Source organism: Cupressus sempervirens, chromosome 5 (assembly GCF_028749045.1).
Source record: "Cupressus sempervirens isolate cs-2001-9-10 chromosome 5, ASM2874904v1, whole genome shotgun sequence".
NCBI classification, from domain to species: domain Eukaryota; kingdom Viridiplantae; phylum Streptophyta; class Pinopsida; order Cupressales; family Cupressaceae; genus Cupressus; species Cupressus sempervirens.
Genome location: NC_143122.1, coordinates 230,722,609 through 230,745,062, shown reverse-complemented (window position 1 = coordinate 230,745,062; position 22,454 = coordinate 230,722,609). Strand labels below are relative to the sequence as shown.

Genomic DNA, 22,454 nt, shown 5'->3' with positions numbered 1-22,454 from the left:
TAAGACAGTATTAGCAAAATCTTGTTGAATTTGCTGCAACTCCCCCTGGGTGGAAAGAGACTAGTTGGCAAACCAGACGCGAGAACCAGGTGACACAATCTTGGGAGTAGAAGGCAAAGCTAGTTTAGGAGAGTAGGCACGGGTCTCATTGATCTGTGGAACGGAACCAAATTTAAAAGTGATAGTAGTTCCAGAGAGACCAATAGTGTAGGGACTCCAAGCTTGCAATGTATGACTTCCAATGATATAGTCATATTGTTCAACAGGAAATTGGAGAAAAGTGGGTGTGTACTGGTGAGATGGAAATTGGATGGGAATATGTGCTTGAAACCGGATGGGATTATTATTATGAGAAACAGAACGGATACTGGTAGAGGTAGGCAACCAACAATTTGATGGAAAGCATTAAGATCGCGCGAGGTTACAATCTGCACCAGAGTCAAGTAAAGCACAAAGTGTATAAGGTTTAATGCCTTGCAATTTGATGGTAAATAGGAAGGTTGGGCAAGGATTTGAAATGCCTTTTAAGTATGCAAAAGCTTGACTAGCAGGTGGATGCTGAATTTGAGGTGAAACACATGGTCTAGGCTCAGGGTTAGAGTTATGTACAGTAGACTCCTGAGTTCGTTCCAAGTCTACTAGCAGTTTATCAAGAGCACTCAAAGAACTAGTGCTAGCATTATACTCTTGCAATTCCTTATGAACACTGGCTATTTCTTTCAGAATATCATTCTTAACATTATACAGGAATGCAAGACGATTTGATAACCATTCTTTTCGAGAATTTTTTGCAAAAACTTTTTCTGCCAGAGGATGAGAAACATACCCATGTGTTGGCCGAATGAATTCATGATCATCTTCTTGTTCTTCATTGAGGGGTACCACTTCTAAATAAAGATCAGGATTTTCTTCTAGTAGCTTTTGTTGTTCTTCTTCAAGTTTGACCAGATCAGCCAAAACTCTTTGATGCTAAAAAGGAGTAAGAAATTGAGTCTTGCAGGACTCTAGTTGCGAGGCTTTAAAAACCAAACGTTTAAGTTGTTCTGTAGGAGTTAGATTGAGCCATTGAGGATTACTCTGAGTGAGTGACTATCCACGTCCTGCTTGATATGGGGATTGTCTAAACATAAAACAAACAAATGAAATTTTAGAGTCAGATGATGAATCATTTGGAGAAAAGAATTCTGCAAAACTTTGTTCCTGTAGAACATGGCGCACTTGCATCATTGTGGGAACAAACTGGCATAGTTTTCAGACTCAAAGTGGATTCGGATCGAGGGAGCTTGGATTCATGAAAGGACAACCGACTACTAGAAGTTGAGGAACTGGAAGGTCGGTTTTCATCAAAGGAGATGCGGGCTTCACTTCACTTGCAATCTCATGAATACTGGCAATTGTGGTAAGATTACAGGGTGCATCTAATTGCTTCAAAGTGTAGACATCAATGATCCATTCCTTGGGTAGCTTGATATCTGTGAGATTTATCATACGAGGCACAGTTAACTGAGCACCTTTAAATTTAGTTTGCCAGAGTAAAGAGTATCGGGCCTTGGACTTATCAGACCTGGGATCTTTGACAATAGGTACAGTAGTATTGAACAATCGACCATATAATGCAAAGAACAGAGCATGTGTTCTAGATCTAGGCTTCATATCTAAACACTAAGTACCAAATTGAAACATCAAGACCTTATCCAAATGATCATCAAGAAGGCTTGCAGCAAAATTAGGAATTACATCAAAAGCAGTAGCTCCAGCAGTCATCGGGGCAGAAATGCCTCCCATTAGCATATTAGTGTAACGATTATACCTTACATCTAGAAGAGTCATAAACACAGTAGCAGGAATACCTTTGCGATAAAGGGGCTCAACACCAGCAACAATACTTCCTATATGCAAATACTTAAAACCATTTTTTTGTTTAGCCTGTTTGACGAGGCCTTGAATTTCCTTATTAGAAAGAAGATTTATAAAGCTATGCAGCTGATCATTCTTGACTACTACTTGCATTTCAATAAGCTTACAAACAAACTTTGACTTATAAGATAGAAATCCTAGATCACCATATTTTTCATTCCATTTCTTGGATGGTAACTTGAAATGTTTAGATGGAAGATCTAATTTACTTTGACCAGACAAAAAAGCATCTTCATCTATATTGACATCATTTATTGTATCAAAAAACATAGCTTAAACTTACAAGTTGATCTTTTGAATTATTGCTATCGTTCACAGTATTCTAGAATTCCGCCATCCTGTTTCGTTCTGCAAAACGGTATGAATGTGCTACCTTCCCTGCCTCAAATGCCTTACACACGGCTGAATTACGAGGACTTACTTCACACAAAACCAAACAGAACAACAAAGATACAGAATTGAACCCAGATAAGGAACTCAATAATTATAAAAGACAACTTTTATTCAACCAAGCTTTGATACCAAATATACAAGGACCGATTACAAGCAATGATAACCTAATATTTTAGACCTATATAGACACAACTCATACGGAATGCTTAGCTATTAGTGAAGATAGTCTGATTTCTGTTCTTCCAGATAGTTTGCATGGGATTCTCTGTCACCTGAATACAAAGAAGATTTGAATAATAGTGGTGTAAATGTTGTTTGTGAAGCTTTGTATAGAATGTTTGTAGGCCAACATGATAATGAACAAAGAGCTGCCTACAAGCGATTCAAAGAAAATCGCATTTGTGATATGAGACATTTTGATGCCTATTGTAGTGAACAATATACCAACTTCTATCAGTCAGGGCAGACCAACAACAATGTTTGGATGTATAATACTTTTCTTGAAGGATTCCCTATTCAGTTGCAATCTTTCTAGAGGGAAAAGATTCTTAACGACATCCTTAACACCCCTGACATGACTATTAATGATGTCACATTTCCTCAGTTGGTTCAGTTCATAAAAGAAATTAACAATGACCTGTGTAGCGAAAAGAAGAATAGGAAGAAGAAGAAGGAAGTTCTTCCTTATCTAAAGATAGGTTTATGTAACTGCAAAGAGAATAGTTATTGTTGTTTTCAAAAGAAAGGAAAACATAAGTCTATCAGAAAGTTTAAGGGCTATTCAGACATAAAGTCATTTTCCTCAAAACCTTTCAAGAAATCTAAACATAGGAAAGTCTTTCTAAGAAATCAGCATAAAGTGAGCAAGAGGAATTTCACTCCTACTTGTTATATTTGTAAAGGAGCGCACTATGCCAATAAGTGTCCTAATAAGGGAAAAAAGAATTCCAAAAGAGTCCGTACTCTAACAGAAGCAAAATTGGACTCTTTGCCACTAACAAAAATACCAGAACCCTCAGATTCTGAAGATATCATCCTTACTGAAAGTTCTATTGAAGAAGATCAAGATGATATGCAAGTGCGCCATGTTCTACAAGAACAAAGTTTTGAGGAATTCTTTTCTCCAGATGATTCATCATCTGACTCTGAAATTTCATTTGTTTGTTTTATGTTTAGACAGTCTCCATATCAAGCAGGACGTGGATAGTCACTCATTCAGAGTAATCCTCAATGGCTCAATCTAACTCCTGCAGAACAACTTCAACGTTTGGCTTTTAAAGCCTCGCAATTGGAATCCCGCAAGACTCAATTTCTTACTCCTTTTCAGCATCAAAGAGTTTTGGCTGATCTGGTCAAACTTGAAGAAGAACGACAAAAGCTACTAGAAGAAAATCCTGATCTTTATTCAGAAGTAGCACCCCTCAATAAAGAACAAGAAGATGATTGTGAAGTCATTCGGCCAACACATGGGTATGTTTCTCATCTTCTGGCATGAAAAGTTTTTGCAAAAAATTCTCGAAAAGAATGGTTATTAAATCGTCTTGCATTCCTGTATAATGTTAAAAATGATGATCTAAAAGAAATAGCCAGTGTTCAAAAGGAATTGCAAGAATATAATGGTAGCACTAGTTCTTTAAGTGCTTTTGATAAACTGCTAGTTGAGTTAGAACAAACTCAGGTGTCTACTGCACATACCTTTGACCCTGAGCCTGAATCATGTGTTTCCCTAAAACCCAACATCCACTTGCTAGTCAAGCCTTCGCATATTTGAAAGGTCTTTCAAATCCTTGCCCAACCTTCCTATTAACCATCAAACTACCCGGCATTAAACCATATACACTTTGTGCTTTGCTTGACTCTAGTGTAGATTGCAACCTCGCGTGATCTCAATGCTTTTCGTTAGATTGTTGGTTGCCTACCTCTACCAGTATCCATTCTGTTTCTCATAATAATAATCCCATCCGGTTTCAAGCACATATTCCCATCCAATTTCCATCTCACCAGTACACAACCACTTTTCTCCAATTTCCTGTTGAACAATATGGCTGTATCATTGGAAGTCATACATTGCAAGCTTGGAGTCCCTACACTATTGGTCTCTTTGGAACTACTATCACTTTTAAATTTGGTTTCGTTCCATAGATCAATGAGACCCGTGCCTACTCTCCTAAACTAGCTTTGCCTTCTACTCCCAAGATTGTGTCACCTGGTTCTCGCATCTAGTTTGCCAACCAGTCTCTTTCCACCCGAGGGGAGTTGGAGCAGATTCAACAAGATTTTGCTAATATTGTCTTAACCAAGGATTTGCAGAAATATCACAAAGAATTTGAATGCTCTTTACCTCTTAAAAGGGATGAGCATGGAAAGGAAATTCTACCCAAAAGTAGAGCCAATTATACTGTACTTTTCAGAACCGAACAGGAAATGTGTGAAAAAGAAATTGCTAAGTTATTGCAAAAGGTCATTATATGACCCAATTCAAGTCCCTTTTCTTGCCATGCTATATACGTTCCTAAAAAGGATGAACATGGGAATGAGAAAGCTGAAAAACGCCTTGTAGTCAATTACCGACCACTCAATGTCTGCCTTGAAAGCAATCAACATCCTCTCCCCAATAAAGATTATATATGGCAAAGAATTCAAGCACGTAATGTCTTTAGCAAATTTGATCTTACGAAGGGTTTTTGGCAAACCAGATTAAAAGAAGATAGATATAAATCTGCATTCTCTGTGCCACAAGGACTGTTTGAATGGAATGTTCTTCCCTTTGGAATTAAGACAACACCATCAATCTTTCAAGGATTCATGGACCGAATTTTTGCGCCCTATGCAAAATTCATACAGCCATATATAGACGATATTCTTATCTTTAGCCAGGATCACAAATCACATATGGAACACCTGAAAAAGTTTGTTTCCATATACCAAACTCATGGTCTTTGTTTGAAATTTGAATCCTACTAAATTAAGTTGGTGCACTAAAAGTCTAATTTTTATTGGCACAAGGATAGAACCCAACGGTAAGCTGTACCCTCAAGATCACTTGTTAAAAGCTATTCAAAAGGTTGAAGTAAAAGATAAAAAGAGTCTGCAAAGATTTTTGGGTATGGTAAACTATATTGCAGGATATTTCCAGAACGTTGCAACAGCAAGGAAAGAATTGAACAAGCTCCTTCGTAAAAATGCACCTCTATGGATTGCTAAGCACGATGAAGCTATTGATGAAATCAAACAGCAATGCCAACGCTTGCCACCTCTTCGTATTCCAGGAAAAGTAAAGAAAATTGTTCAAACAGATGCAAGCAATGAAGCCTGGGGAAATGTTCTGTTGGAAGTCGTCACAATTAATGGAAAATCAAGAGAAGAAGTCGTCAAGTTTGAATCCGAAGCCTTTAAGGGTTCTGAATTAAATTATCATTCCACGCACAAAGAACTTTTGGCTGTTGTCAATACTTTAAAAAAATTTCAGTTGTTTATTAGTGATAAAAAATTTGTACTTATAAGTGATCTACAAAATTTAGCTGGATTCTTTAAGAAAGAATAAAAAAATAAGGTTGTTAGAGCCCGACTGCTTAGATGGGCTCAGTTTCTTGACATTTTTGATTTTGAGACAAAACATATTGAAGGTACAAAGAATGTTTTAGCTGATTTTCTCAGTAGAGAAGGATGTCCAGAAAGTATTAATCATGTTAATACTTTAAATCAAACTGTAGTTACAGTTGAAGGTTCTAGGGTTTTGCAACCCAATCTTAATGACACTATTGGAGATAGTCAACAGGATATCCTGCAGAATCTTCATTATAGGGTTTATGCTGAACTAGGAGCATGGGAAGACTATGCACGAAGGCGTCAGATCATTCTTGAAGAAAATGCTAGGGGTAGAAGGGTAGAAGAACATAGACAACAAATGTTGCATCATGCTCGAGGTTTTAGGAAATCAAATCTTGACCAAACCGAAGTCCGACAACCAAATTTAGTTACTGAAGCCAAACGTAATTAGACACAAATACTTGAACATTTGCATCAAGTGTTCCAGCAACTTGCAAAAACCATAGAAGAAGAACATCTACATAATGAGAGGTATCATGTTCTTCTTCATGAATTTAATCATGTACCAGCCCCAAAATATCATGTTAGGATGATACAAGAAAGAAAAGAGGTTTATACTTTCATTAGTCATGTTCCATGGGAAGTTAACCGATTTTCAATGACACAAAAGATCTATCAAGAACAACGAGATCGACATTTTGCAACATCCCGAAAAGTATTAACAGATTTAGTAATTCAAAAGGAGCCTTGCCAACTTGCTGATGATGAGATTAGGATATATCTTCATCACACTGCAACTAGTGCTACAGCCTTTGAATGGCGAGTCCATGTGCTTAGCAGTACCCATATCCCACATCAACGACGATGGTTGATGATTGAAAATCCAATTGAGCATTACTTTCGTGGTTTGTATCCCCACTCTCATGCTCTCATGCCAGCAGAAGTAAGCTTTGGCTATTTGCATAAGTTGATTTTCCACTCTTACATTTCTAATCCCATTAATCAGTTTATTTTTGACAATTATGGCCCAACTCTTGAGCAATGTGACACCATAGATCTCCACAATCTACATCATTTTGTCACTCAACAAAAACCTATCTGGATATTCACTCGATAAAGAACATTGCCACAGATAGCCGGTGTAGGAACCAGTCAACTCACAACATTTGTTAGGCTAGATCGAAGTATTTTGTGGAAAGAAGAATCTATTAAAGACAGATTGGAAAGGATACTGCATGAAAACCGGATGTCCACTTCCAATTCAAATGAGGGATATGATTCTGAAGCTGAATCTCCAAAGAGTCGAGGTTATTAACCTAATAAGTGGGGTTGTCACTTATCTGAGTTACTTAATACTCAGTGAATAAAAATTAAGCATGGACCTAAACATGGTATAAAGGAGGTCAGGTTACACCGACAACGTAACCACGAGTTAACCTTCTCGTGTCAAAAAGATGTTTATAATAATTGTCCTATCGTCTCGCATTACTGTTCACACTCCCTTTCTAGTTAGTGGAGTTACTGTGTGAGATTCTTTAGTGATAAGGCTTCTAGAAGTTTGGACACGCGTCCACCTTCTATGGACGGATTTCAAATATTTGTAAACTTGCTTGAGTTGCCCAGGACGGCACCTCTCCTATAAAAGTGTTTCGGTCTCCACGCTCAAAATAAGTCAGGTCTAAGCATAATCAGTCCATCTCCAAAGAAGCTTTGTAAGTCTTAAAGTTGTGTTTTGCAATATCAGAAAGACAGAGAGTATGCTCTCTTCCTTTCCGGAAGATCAGAAATCAGACTGTCTTCACTGATAGCTAAGCATTCTGTATCAGTCATGTCTTTTGGTTGTGTCTATATATCAGGTTAAAATTGCTTGTAATCGGTCCTTGTATATTTTCTGGACATCCTTCTCTACTGAGAAAATCAGCTAAAACATTCTTTGTACCTTCAATATGTTCTGTCTCAAAATAAAAAATGTCAAGAAACTAAGCCCATTAGGTTACATCGACAATGTAACCACTAGTTAACCTTCTCGTGTCAAAAAGATGTTTGTAATAATTGTCCTATCGTCTCACATTACTGTTCACACTCCCTTTCCAGTTAGTGGAGTTACTGTGCGAGATTCTTTAGTGATAAGGCTTCTAGAAGTTTGGACACGTGTCCACCTTCTATGGATGGATTTCAAATATTTGTAAACTTGCTTGAGTTGCCTAGGACGATGCCTCCCCCATAGGAAAAATTGGGGAAAAGTGCGCTGAACGAAGTGGGAAAAAATTAACTTCCGAGTCTGATTAGGCTCCACATAACAAATAATCTCATCAAAGAGAAACATAGCGGAGGGACAGTAGGACATTTTGGTCGAGATAAAACTATTGCTCTAGTTAGTGAGAATTATTATTGACCACAATTGCAACATGATATCAAAGTTTGTACAGAGATGCAGAGTATGTTAGATGACAAAAGGAACAAAGCAAAATACATTGTTATATCAACTATTAGCTATACCCGAGAAGCGATGGGAGGCTATCAACATGGAATTTGTTCTTGGTTTACCAAGAACTCAATGGGGGCATGATTCAATTTTCATGGTGGTTCATAGGTACTCAAAGATGACACATTTCATTCCCTACAAGAAGACTGCTGATGCTGTTCATTTGGCAAAATTGTTTTTGAGAGAAGTGATGAAACTACATGGTCAACCAAAGAGTATAGTTTTAGATCAAGACACCAAGTTCATTGGGTACTTTTGGCGAACATTGTGGAAGAAGTTAAAGACAAATTTGAAGTTCAACACATCACATCATCCACAAACATCACATCATCCACAAACTAATGGACAAACAAAAGTGGTGAATAGGAGTTTGGGGAACCTATTGAGATGTTTTCTTGGAGATAAACCAAATGGATGGGGATTTGATTTTACCACAGGCAAAATTTGCATATAATAATTCTGTCAATAGGAGCACTGGTAAATCATCATTCCAAATAGTGTATGAGAGTAGTCGTAGAAATGCTTTTGAATTAAGGAAGTTGGACAAAGGGGAGACAAGTAGTGCCAAAGCTGAAGATTTTGCAAAACACTTGAAGAACATTCATGAAGAGGTGAGGAAGCACATTACTAAAATGAATACATTATACATGACTAAGGCAAAGAGGAAAGGAGGCATAAGGAATTTCAGAGTGGGGATGAAGTTGGAGTTCATTTAAGGAAGTAGAGATTTCCAACGAGAACATATGATAAGTTGAAGATGAAGAAGTGCGAACCATGAATATAGTGGAGAAGCATGATTTAGGAAATGCCTATGAAGTAGAGTTGCGCAATGAACTGAATATTTCACCAATGTTTAACATTTGAGAATTGATAGAGTATCATGAAGGAGGAGTTGAAGATGAGGTCACAAAAGCACAATGGAATACTCTAGCAACTACTTCAGCAATATAAGAAATTGAGGATATATTGGATAGTCGTGATGGTAGAAGCACAAGAAATAGGACATATGAGGAATATGTAAATTTTAGTCAAACGGAAAGGATGACCTGTTGAAGATTCATCATGGCTGATAGGGGAGGAGGTTAACCATCTTGGTGTTCCTCTGAATCCCTGAAATATGACAGGGTCACTTCTCAAATTAGCCTGGGTGTTTGATGCAGGAGCATCTTGGGTGTAAGGGAAATCTTGCATCACCTTTTTGATTTGTCTTTCAATAAGGCCTATCTCTTTGCAGAGTTGCTATTTTTGGAAGCTTACTATTTTTAGTAAGTTGGTCGTTCGAGCTCAAAATGTCCTAATTTCTTCCTTAAAGGTTCATTTTAGATATATCAATCTCTCAGTAAATATTCATTGCGATATCAAATTCTATTTGTTAAGTTACTGAAAATCTTTGATATTGGCAATAGGGTATAAAAACTTCGAACTCAGTTTTGAAGGCTCTAGAGGATTCAAAATGGGCTCAAACGTCGGCTAACTAGAGCCTGTACAGTTAGACGTTGTAGAGTAGTTTGTGACATTTCTGAAATGGGGTTATAATAGTCAATTGAAGCAACTGGTGATGAGTTATGGTCTTTGGAAGCCGCATCACCTGAAATGGGCAAAAATAAAATTCCTTTAAAATTTCATTTGAGTTCCCAAAGTTTTTGTTCCCTACTCTAATGTAATAAAATATAAATAATAATTTTTAGGGTTGGTCGGCCCTGGGGTATATGGTTAAATTTTTAGAACCTTCTTGGGTGGTGGAAAATTGCTTATATAAAGGAGGCTGGTAGGGTTGTCTAGGACAATTCTGGGATATTGCTGGTGGCTCTGACTTAAAGAATATTCTAAGGAAAATTCCCATGTGGCTTTGCATGTTTTATTTCTGAAATTTGCAATTCCACACTTTTTGGGATAATTAGAAGCCAACTTTTTGTTCTTGCAACTTGCTCTTGTTTCTCTATTTGTGTTATTAAGGGGAATACCCTTCATCAAACATCCTTAATCTAGTCTACGAGCACTAGCAGCAATAATGACAATTTGAATGAGATGGATGAAATAGCAAACCGAATGGATGTCTTTAGGAGTGTTGGAGTTTTTTATAATAGTGATAAGTAGCATGAGTAAAAATTCATGCTTTACCAGTGTCCAAATTTTAAAGTGATTGGAGTACGTTAGCATGCACTTGAGGGCTAGGAGGTATCAACTCAGTGGTATATATGCTTAGGAAGCCCCTCAATTGTGTGTTATATTGGCAAGGGTGATTGTGGAAGGTGCCTATAAGCTTGCTAGAGTAATTTATGTGACATAGGTACTTATAAAGAGGGCTTTCTGGGTGGCAATGTAATGTGTCCCTTTCTAGAACATTCCTTATTGTCTTTTAATATGATAACCCTAACTCACAATAATAATTGCTGTAAATCATAAATATCAATTTATTCAGAAATTGTAATTTTGGTTGAATATTATTTGTAAAACCCTTTCCTGTTATGTCCTTCAATTCTCAGTCTAGTAGAGTTGGTATTTTGTCAAACAGTTGGTGTGCATGTTCTGATTTAGTTTCCAATCTCGAGCCACAAACACAACAAATTACCAATTCTTTGCATGGGATTTTTTGTCTCTTATCTCGCTGAATCATCACACAATAAAGTAGTTTCAATTTCTGATATAGATTTTCAAAAGAACTTGTGAAGAAACTGTGCATTCATTAAGGCAAACAGTTGTCTGCCACTCTTACAGATTCTCAGAGAATATTTGTAGTGTATCATTAGTCATTACAAACAAGCAATTTGCAATCATTCTAAAGGTAAACCATTATTGAATGTAAATGTGCTACCCAGAACAACAATAGACCAAGGAATAATGCAATTAGGCATTCAGCATTGGCCAGCAAATTCCTCAGATCGGACATATAAATAATCTTTTCAGCTTTGATTTCTTTTGTCACAGAATAACAGAGATTTACAAATCGTGTGCACCTGTAGCTTCAGCTCCATAGCTGTCCTGAATCGTTTAGCATCCTGGAGTCACCAACTCCATTGGTTCATCAAACCCTTTCTGCTAGTATAACATCTGGCAGCATTTTCTAGCTCTGAGATTAAGCCTTCTAAATCTCCTAAACAAGTTTCTTGGCCCAATTGAAGAGGAGAATGCTATATCAGTATGAAGTTTCAATGCATTCCATACACAAGATGCTCATACTCATGCATGAGAAAAAAAATCTCCTAATCGTTGTCCTTGCTACGGCACATTATAAAATGATAAGCTGCCATTGCAATTATTTCAGCTTAACACCAAACTCCATGCTAATAATAGCAAATAGATTATGTACATTAAGCAAATAAATGGGTTTTACATTCACTGTATCCTCTTCCTTTATAATAGGTATTTTTCTTTCATTGTATTCTCTTATTTCAAAATACACGATTCTTTCTTACAATAGACTTTCAAGTACAATCTGACAAAGTTAATAACAAGAAACTCATGAAAGCTCAAAGTCTTCTGATGACTCCTTCCGTGAATTCAGGAACAAGGATGAACAATACATGCCGCACAAAGTCCCCAACATATATCTTTCCTATATGCACAAATGCAAAAAAATGAAGCAGCACAAAGTCTGTAAGCTATTTCTTTGTTTGAGCATTCTACACCAGCTTCAAATGTGATAAAAGTCTGTAGGACCAAATCTGAAACCAAACTAACTCTAAATACAATTAGCTGCTCGAAGTCTGCAAGATTGGAATTTAAATACCTTTTAACAAAGCACAAAACTCACAATCAATCTCCAGAAAATGTCGTCAAATAACACCTTGAATCAGCACAATTTGATTTACATCTAAGCTCAAAGTCTTAGAGGGGACACACAAATTGGTAGAGTTTTGTTTCCTTGGCCAAAGATAAAAATTACAAAGACTACACTCTCTTATTTACAGGGGAGGGGCTGAGAGCAAAGAGTGGGAGGAGTCCAACTAACTAAGACTTATTCCAAAACTAATTGCAATTGACTTATTTAACATTGCAAGTCCTATTGTATTTCAACTTGTAGTGTGATTACATGTAATTACAAGTGCAAACTTTGCAAGTGATCTGATCATCTGCAATTACAATTTCTGACATTACAATCGATCCATCAAAACAAATTTACAAGTGCATAATTGAAACTAATAAGTGAGAGACACGACTCTATTTACATCATCCTTTGTTTGTTCTCCATGCTGCTACAGGATACTGAGACTTGAAAGAACCCAGGCTCGGTGAAGGAATTTTGTCTCAAGACAGCAACTTGCATATTAGATCGTTTTTCTGTCCAGTAGATCTCATTGGAAAAATATCCTTCCTTCTCGGTCTTGAAATTATTCTAATGCTCTCAAACATTCTTGTCACTTATCCACCACTTTGTATGACTCCGTTTCATGATCTAAGTTTTCTCACCATACTTGGTTTCAACATGAACATATCTAATGCTTCATTGTTCCTTTTCACTATTTTATCCACAAACAGTGTATCTTACCTTCATGTATCCTGTAGCTGATTTAGACTTACGATTATGCTCTATAACTCTTTATCAATGATATTCAAAAAACTATTCATATCTTATTGTCAAAGCACCTTGAAGAGACCTCTGTTGACAAATTTCTGACAGTCCCTATCCTCTCACAATAGTAGCATTCTTCCTTCGAAGTCTTAAATTTTTTGCAAAGAACAACTCTTTCACTTTGGTAAGGAATGAAAAGGTGCAGACTTAGATACACTTCAAGGTCATTGCACTTCATGCTTTATCAACTCTGTTGATAGCTGTCCATGCACTTTCTATGAGAATGAGCTGAGGATACCAATGCATTTTCCTCTCTCCCAAGTAACACCCCATAGATAGAGAAACCATCCAAAATTTATCATATTCTGTCTTTATTTCTTAGGCAATGCACATTGGCACCCACCTAACACGACTTAGGAAAAGCATGTCACTTAAGCGTATGGTGCAATGTCAGCATATGATAAGCATCTCCCTTTGGGCATATGACAGGCACTGTCCTTGGCTGTGTGACATTTCTTTGTTGGAGTATGGCATAAAAAGGTTTACATCATGCAACATGGCACTTGGTAAAATCCCCCATGTGAAGATTGTTCTCTTCTAGTATGGCCCCCACCATATAATACGACATGTATTCTTCTGAAAGATCCCCACTGATTCTGATCCAAATTTTTCTGATTTGTTCAGGTTCTGATTAAAATGGTTTTAATTTTATTTGCCAAGGTTTGGTTTGAGTTTTAATACCAAGTGATAGTTTAGAGTTCAACCATGAAATGTATGTCAAGATACGATGCTTTTTGAGGCAAAAAATACATTAATAAAAGACTGAAATAAAATATTGAATCTGCTTTATTTAAACCGATTGTGCAATTATTCAGAATTAAGAGAATTTGAGTCACACAGAACAATAATTTGCATACCTGGAGTCCAACACTTAATATATGTGTGTCCAATTTGCTACAGTGGCACCAACTGGTTTTCTTTGCATAAACAATAATTACTAAAAACAAATATTGAAAGAAACAATGGAATTACTGAACCCTATGCCTCGCTTGCAGACAAATTTACTGAATCAAACTGGAAATTCCTCATTGTGTCGAACAAGCTGAACCATGAAGTCTTCCTGATGCCTGATGATTTACAAATTTGCTGCTGTCAATTACTGATCAAGAAATCTGCACAAACCCCAACACCGTTTCTGATTAGTACGCGTGATATCCCAACATTCTGAAATCAGTTATAAATTTTAAATAAGTTGACGAGTAGACATACCTTGTCCCCTATACATAATCCTCTATTTTGAACAAACAATAAAGATGTGATGATTGATGGAGCTAGACAATCACCATGCCACCCATCTATCATGTAGACAACATGACTGATGCCATTTATAGGTGACCTAAAAGATCACTTCTAAATCTCACCATAGGATATAGGCTATATGGGGGAGTGATGACTTGATGATTGGTTGAAGCCACTCATCATCTTGAAGTCACCTTCATAATGTGCATTTCATTCAAATAGTGATCAAGCTGCATTCACATAACCAATAACACAATATATTTCATATAATCATCCCATCATATAACCTTGCATATTACCTAGCTTTGCCCTTGCAAATAATTGTGGCATAATCGCATTTATCTAGTTATTTCGTGAGTCGCATCATGCTTGCGACTATCTATTCTCAGCATAATAAACAAACAATCTGGCATGATTAGTATGGTAATTGGTTAAAAACCAATTACCATGTTTCATTATCTGATTATTATGGTAACCATTTACATTAGAGAGGCATCTCTTCATGTGCACCCACTCGTATTGCACATATATTATATTGATTGTATCATTTGATCAAGGCATGATTTGGAGAAACTTATATATTATATCTTGTGAGGATCGCTCTGTGTTAGAGCATACTGCCTTTTGGCATCCACCCAGTGCAAACATATAAAGTTACAATCAAAGACGACATCACCATTGAACATATTATTATTGTTATATCCTACACAACCGATAGCATTATTCAGAGCATACCTCAGAGACATATGAGAGACGACCTGCATAATTTGCATATTCTTAATTGTATATTAGATACATCAAGCTGTATAAGGTACTAAGAATTCCCTCAGACATTGCACGTAAATTTTTGTATATCAAAGATGACAAATACAACATTATAATCTCGATTGTTTGCAATCATAATTGATTTGTATGTGAACTTTATTGAGTATGCATTTGGAATTAAGCATCATTCAAATTTTCTTTAATAGCAGAAATTGTTTCTATATTCATTCAATTGTGAAGAATTCAAGCAATGTCTCATATTTAGAAAAAAGGAGACATTACACTACAATTTGTATGAGGAATTTTATGATTAAGGAATTGGTACGGCTAGCTTGATAAGTGGTACATGTTGGCTAAAATTATTGTAAGTCATTGAAACCACAACTTACAAAATTATGGTTTTAGACATCTATGTAGTGAGATAAATCTTTCCTCTCAGCAATAAAGGAGGCTCCCTTCTTACCATAGGTGGCTTCAACATGAAATTAACTAAAATTAGGGGAGGCTCCCTTCTTACCATATGTGGCGTCAACACGAAATTAACTAAAATTACAAAAAGGGCGGTTCTCTTAATCAATTCATCTTTTTTCAGGAATGATTTACATACAACTACAATTTTTTGACTTAACAAAAAGTGCCTTATTGCTGTGATAATATTGTTGACCTTGGAATTGACGTGAGACCAACACTAGGGGCAACTTCTTATATTCCATAGAATAAGTACAAGAACCAAAGTCTCTTGCAATTATCCTAAATTAAGATTCAGGTAGAATATTTAGTAAGGAACAAAGTTTCTTACTGAATACTATCAAACTTAATAAACACACATAACAAAAGCCCAAAATCTTCAGCTCTAACTTTGTTTACCTATTCAATGAACTCTAATAGTAGGTCTATTTCAGACAATGGGCTGATTATATACTACTAGGGCACTGTGGACACACAAATTTCTATCCTTAAACATAAAGGCTCCCAACAAACCCAGTGTATCAAAAAATTCATTTTTTGTTGCCATACCTAGAAAGGGTGGAGGAGCTGCACAAAGCTCTAAATGTTTTGGATGAAACAACCGTAGGTTCGGAAGAGTACGTTTCGTCTACTGTGGTTTCCACTTAATAGCAAGCGAATGTGTAGGGAGCCTGGAGCAGAGAGCAGATTACAGTACGGTTATTGAAGGCTTGATTAGAGGCGGAATACATACAAGTCGTACGGTTGCAGTGTAAAACATGCCGTATAGCCTAAATTGTTGCAAACAAAGGATACCGTACGATCTACATTGATGCAGTGTGGAACCATTAAGAGTGTCGTACAATAGGACAGACCATATGGTCAATTGGCAAAGGGAGAATTAAGGTCCACCATACGACCACGTCTAGAGGGCATAAAATATAGTGGTACATGAATTGAGCATTAAGCCAAAGAGGCCGTCCAACTGTACTAGCACGAAAGCAATCAACTTCAAGGGCTATTTCGCAGGAGCCATATAGAAGAAAAAGAGCCCTCGGGATAAGCTGTGATGAACTGTGAGCAACTGACCTAATCGTTTTTGTTCTTTTCACACAAAAAGACAAAGGAGGTGACAGTTATGCAGTCAGCCTGGAAGAGGGCTTGGAAAAAGAAGCTAGAGGAAGATTCAACAACGAGCACAACCATGAACAAAAATGTGAAGACCTTGCCGTCAGGAGTGCGTGTTGTAGGAGACACAAGTACAGGAGCAAGTAAAAAGAAAGGCACACAAATAACACATCTAGCTGCAATTGATCATCTCACAGTACATAATATCTCGTTTGGGGGCTTGAATGGAGCGAAATGCAGGAAATGGTGGTAGGAGACGCTTGATAACCATCTTGTGAAAAAAAAATTCGGGAGGCATAGGTGGAATAGGCAATACAAATGTCGATGTTTTGCATTCGAGATTACGAAGCCTTCCTGCGCACGATGGTAGAGACTTACGATAGGTTCTCTCGAACCAGTTCATTTGCCTACCTTGGACGTGACCTTGTAATTTCATTTAGAGCACCAGATTTCACACAGGCATTTCGAATACCTGGTCACGTACAGGGTGGAAAGAAAATTGACAAGCTGAAAAAATTAAGTCAGGAGGTAAAGGCACAGCTGATACAGTTGGTATGTGGGGATCTGTCGTAAACAAAGAAAGAAGCCCTCATGAACACTTTGAAGGGGAGAGGACTGAAGAAGTCCAATATTCAGGAAGGGCACTGGCATTGTCTCATGGACTTAATAAAGAGTCGCCTCACAGGATCAAGCTGCACATCCGACATTTCATTTCTACAGGTTGTGATGATGAATAGGATCCTATAGGGGAGAGTGTACGACTGGGTCACACTATTGGTAGAAAGAATGTATGAATTTATGACACTGCAACATAAAACATTCTAAATGCTGCACTATGCAGTTGGGTTATTCTTGGAGGCGACAATATGAATGATTCCCCACGACAGGTTGGAGGCGAAGCCTGGGACGCCAAGCGAGTCCCAGGCGAGTCCCCTATAATGCAGTGGAGACATTTGGACACACTTGGCAGCAAGACCACGGTCGGGCAGAAGAGACCAAGACAGGATGTAGGAGATAGTGATAGTGGTTGACAGGAGACTTCTTCTGACAAGAGTGGGACTAAAAGAGAGGAAGAAGATGACGAGGAGGTGGAAGTGATCACAACAACACCAATACTATTTCTGCGACCGACACTTTGAGCGACAATGCATTAGGTTCCGAGGGGTATGTATGACACACTTATCCTAGGGTTTGGTTAGTTCAGGCAGCCAGTGATGATGATCCTGGGTATCGTAGCGGTTCAGCCAGCTACAGAGACCCTGACCATTCCGGAGGCCGTAGTCATAGTGGGGACAGAGTCACATCCGTCGCCGACGACAGCCGTGCTGGAGGCAACGATGGAGTTACCAGAAGGGGTTGTCAGAGAGGCTTTGCCAGCCGACTAGAGGTAGGGACTAAGATACTTATACTCGATGATGAGGTAGACATTTAGGAGGGAGTGATGGAGATACCAATACAGGCAGAAACATGTGAGGGTTTGAGGACACCTGGTGTTCACTTGGATGTAGTGGGCTTAGACATGGTGGTTACAGTAGATGCAACATTGTTAGCAACACCAGTAGCTGAGGAGCCGAGCAGAGCAAGTAAATCTTAGAAGTTGAGCATGTACTTGAGTATGAGGTTTAATCACACACCAACACCATGAGTGCCAAGGATTCTCACACTTGCGCGAGAAGTAGCCTTGGAAGATCTTGTAGGCATCTAGACACAGGTGGAGGAGAGTCACCTGATGCAAATCGATGAAATGCCACACTTCTCCATAGATAACACTGTTGAGCGGATGGTAGAAGTGGTGAAGATGACTATGGATATCCAACAACCTACAGTGAGGCCAAAGACATCAATGGGAGAGGATGTGGAGACATTTCTCACCGATGTAGTGATTCGGGCTCGCCGAGTGGTGACCTTTGGCAAACACGTGTTGGGTTCAATGGTAAAAGAGCTAGAGCATGTCATATCCTTCATGAGAGTAGTAGATGCTCAGCTGAGTTTTTAGTCTGTTTTGAGGAGCACGGGTGGCCTAGAGTAGAGACTTTAGAGATGCACCAGGATCGGGCCACTACTAGAGAGTTGGTTATGGAGAGAGACTTTGACTCGTGAGGTAGTCCAGATTTACTGTGATGCTTATTATGCTCTTCGGAGGAGCTAGGCAGACAAGGTAGTGGCAGAGAGGGCTTGGGAGGAGTCAACTGCTAGGTTAGCAGTAGTAAAGGCTGACCTAACTGCAGAAAGAGCAGCCTTGGAGTCTGAGAGGCTAGCATTTATGGCTCAGTTAGAGGAGGCTAGGTGAGAGAAGAGTTAGCTACAATAGGAGTCAACAGCAAAGGAGGCAGAGCTCAGAGAGATTGCCATGATGATGCAATCGGCCTTGGAAATTCAGATGGTGGCCGAAGCAGATTTGGAGACTCGAACCAAGCAAGTGCATGAGCTATGAGAAAAACTGAACGGGCTTAGATCACATACGTCTACCACACTAGGGGCGTGTCCTTTTTAGTTGTGAACTTTGATCTAATTAGTGGATTAGTTGTTTGAGTCATATTTTTTTGAGTTGTGATATATAAGTTGTCTCTATTTTGTCGTCTGGAGATGACTTTACTTTTTTTTGGGGGGGGGGATGATGTTGGTAAAATCCATATTGTAGCAGACGGGTAGAATTGATATCTGAAAGGTTGCGTGATGGTTGAGTCACCCCTTCAGGAAGTATATGTACATTGTTAGAATGGACTTATGGATCATCATTGTAATTGGAGTTGAATATGTGCTTATATGAATAAAGTATTTGTTCAGTGTTACATTCTAATATCTTTATGTGATAAACATCCATTTACCCTATATGGTAAACAATAGGATGGAATTAAATTCACATTAATGTTTTTGAAAATCGTGCACCCAATATTTATTGGTTTACTACTTTAATCTGTAAAATATCTCTTCCCTTTCTTCTACGGTCAAATTGTCGCCATTCTTGCCAATATCATCGCTATTAATAGGCACGTGATGGAAGCCATAATCCATTTATTTGCTTGGGTTTTGTGTGGCTTACGGTATTGGTCGTCCTTTCATGTCAATTTAATTTAAGTAATTGCAGCCACTACTATCTTTTGCAATTTGTCCTCATGCAACACAAAGTCTTCAAAAGTTCAAATTGGCTCTAAATGCAATAGGCAACTCAAAGTCTGCACAATTGAATTCAAATCCCCCTTGAACAAAGCATCAAAATTCACAAATCAATGTTCAGAAAATGTCGTCACATAACACCTTGAATCAACACAAATTCTGAAAGCAAGTTGCCCCTTTTGTTGAAAGCAATTTGATTTACATCCAAGCACATAGTCTTAGAGTGCGCATACAAACTGGAAAAAATTTCTTGCCTTGCCAAATGATGATTATTTACAGTGAACTCCCTCCTTTATGTAGGAAAAGAAGAGGGAGACAGGTGGAGAGAAAAGGGGAAACCCTCAACCACCTTGACTCATTAAAAACCAAACTCCTAACTAACTTTGACTAATTCAAAGTTGCATGCCTAATGCATTTGCAACTTGATTACATGTTACAACTTTGCATGTGATACTATCGCATGCAATTGCATTTGGTTTTTTCAGTACATGTGATGTGTCAATTACAAATTACAAATATATGATGAAATTATTCTAAGTGCTTGACAAAACAAGACTTCTATACACCATGCTTTATTGGTCTTCATACTACTACAAGAGGCCCAATGTTTTACGATTGTTGTGCTCAGGTTTGATGGAAGCATCTCGAACCAGAATATGAATATGCATCCTCAATTGTTCTGATGAGTGTGTGTTGACCATTTTTGTCATGAAAGCACTCTATGCTTGTAATTATTCTTTCATCTCCTTGTAGGCTCCATTATGTGATCATGCTTGTTTTGTGTCCTTTCTTCTTTGCACGCATAAAACCAGATCTTTAAATGGGGGAAAGCTAAAAAATGGAGTGTTTTTGGGAGTATTGCATATGGAGTACAGCTGGAAACTTTTGGGACAGCAAGTGGATACTTGTGTTTAAGCTCAAAATATGTGCTTATATGGTGGAAAAACCCAAAAACTGGTTTTTGGAGGGCAATACCATGTGTGGACAACAAGCTTTATGTGTGGAAAATGCATGGAAATGGATGGAAGTATATCTACTTATGATGAGATTTTGTGTTTTCATATAAGTAAATGTGCACGCACATGCAAACAACCACCATCATGAGTTTTTAAGTCATGTAGAAGTGGTATGCAAGGTATGAATGGAGTGTATGCAAACATGAAAGTGGGTATTTTGGATGCAAAAGCACATGATAAATGAGCTCACTTTATGAAAGTGTTCTTCAAGAGCGGGTTTTTTAATCCTGACTACATGTACAAGCAAGAGGAAATGCTTGCACATGCAACTTAGAGAAATTAGATGGAAAATAGGAGCACATCATATACAACATGCAAATTTGAAAAAAAGAACAAGGAGACTTGCATAAACAAGACAACGAATAGAGCCCTATGAAAAATGACAAAAAGTCATACCTTTTTCCTCAAGAAGCAAGATAAGAAGTCTTTAAAACACTTGCAAAAAAATCTGAAAATGAAATCAAAAAGATTTTTGGGATTTAGAATGATTGCTAGATGGATTTTTAAATAGAATATGAATCTTCGCACAATCCTTGCAAGATTTGAGTCAAAATTCATAGCTTGCCAAGTGTAGGAAGTTAGAGATTGAAATTGCACCATTTTAGCAACTGTTTTGACCAAACAATGTGTAAAATGCAAAGCATATTGGAAATGGCTTCCAAAGCATAGAATGTAACTTGAAAGAGTCGTATGCAAGCTAAGAGTGATAGGAAATGCTTTAGAACTTACCTGGAGCCAAATAGTTAATGATTTGAAGAAGGCAAATGCTCAAATCTAAGGCATTTTTGGGCAAAAATGTGCCCTAGATAGGTTGTGAAATAAGAAAAAACCTCAATATACTCCACTTTTGAATAGCTAGATGTGATCCTTTGTAATGTTCCTGTCTTGGTGGGAGGTTGGTGTAATTGGCGTACTAAGGTTGGCATACTGAGGTTGGCGTACTAGAAGGTTAGCATACTAAGGTTGTTGTACTGGGAGTTGAAGATGCATGGAGGGTGTTACACAAAGATTGGAAAGAGAATACAACTTATATGAAAATAATATTAGAACGCCAAATTCATCAAATAAATGCCAAGCATGAATAGATATTGAATATAGATAACCTCCAATTAATACTCACAGACAAAGATGGTGCTCTAGTTTGCTAGATCCAAGCAAAGTATTACAAGCAAAAGAATAGGGTGGGTTGAATCCACCGGAACTGGAAAACCAAGTAGGGAAGATCGTCCACTTCTGAAATGGAAAACAATCTAGAACTCCAACGTTAATTCGTAGATACAAAGAAATGATCCAAATCATAGACTAACAACTTCCTACATGCCGCACGTAAGTACCCCTTCGGAGAAAACTCTCGAGGGTTTACAAAGAATTTCGATATAGAAAATACTAACTGATAATTAATAAAAATTGGGCCCCTTTATTAATTAAATAAGTCCTTGTGATATTATTTAATTTTTAGAACCATTTAATTAATTAACCTAATTAAAATATTATATTAAAAATTGGGGATATTACAAATCCTTGCCACCCAAACATTGCTTGCCATCAAGCATTTTGCCACTGTAGCTCTTGGTCTCAAACCAAGCGTGGATAATTGTATCTACTGAAGCCTTCATGTTGCATCATGATCTCGTGCACGCTCTTGGATCTAGGCGAGAAAAGTAAACGTCCTTGAAGCATTCACTGCTCTACTCTAATATAAACATGGCCATGCCCAAAGCCATTAGGATACCATTGAGACGCCTCGATGATCAAATTCATAGCCTTTATATCATCATGCTCATAAATTTCTTTAGGAATCTCATAGCTCAGGTCCAACTTGTAG

At 37.7% G+C, this 22,454-nt stretch overlaps 1 protein-coding gene across 2 annotated transcripts in view; it reads left to right on the top strand.

Moving 5' to 3' along the window:
* LOC149555287 (Nitrilase/cyanide hydratase and apolipoprotein N-acyltransferase family protein) overlaps nt 1-22,454 on the top strand; it is a 159,994-nt gene that overhangs the window by 114,781 nt on the left and 22,759 nt on the right. Inside the window, exon 8 of one of the 2 annotated variants that reach the window (XM_089829412.1) lies at nt 11,850-11,941. The exons of the other annotated variant lie outside the window; for it this stretch is intronic. Coding sequence (XP_089685538.1) covers nt 11,850-11,926 — 77 coding nt within the window. The 3' untranslated portion in view covers nt 11,927-11,941. Of the gene's footprint in view, nt 1-11,849; nt 11,942-22,454 lie in introns of those variants that run through there. 2 annotated transcript variants of the gene reach the window in all.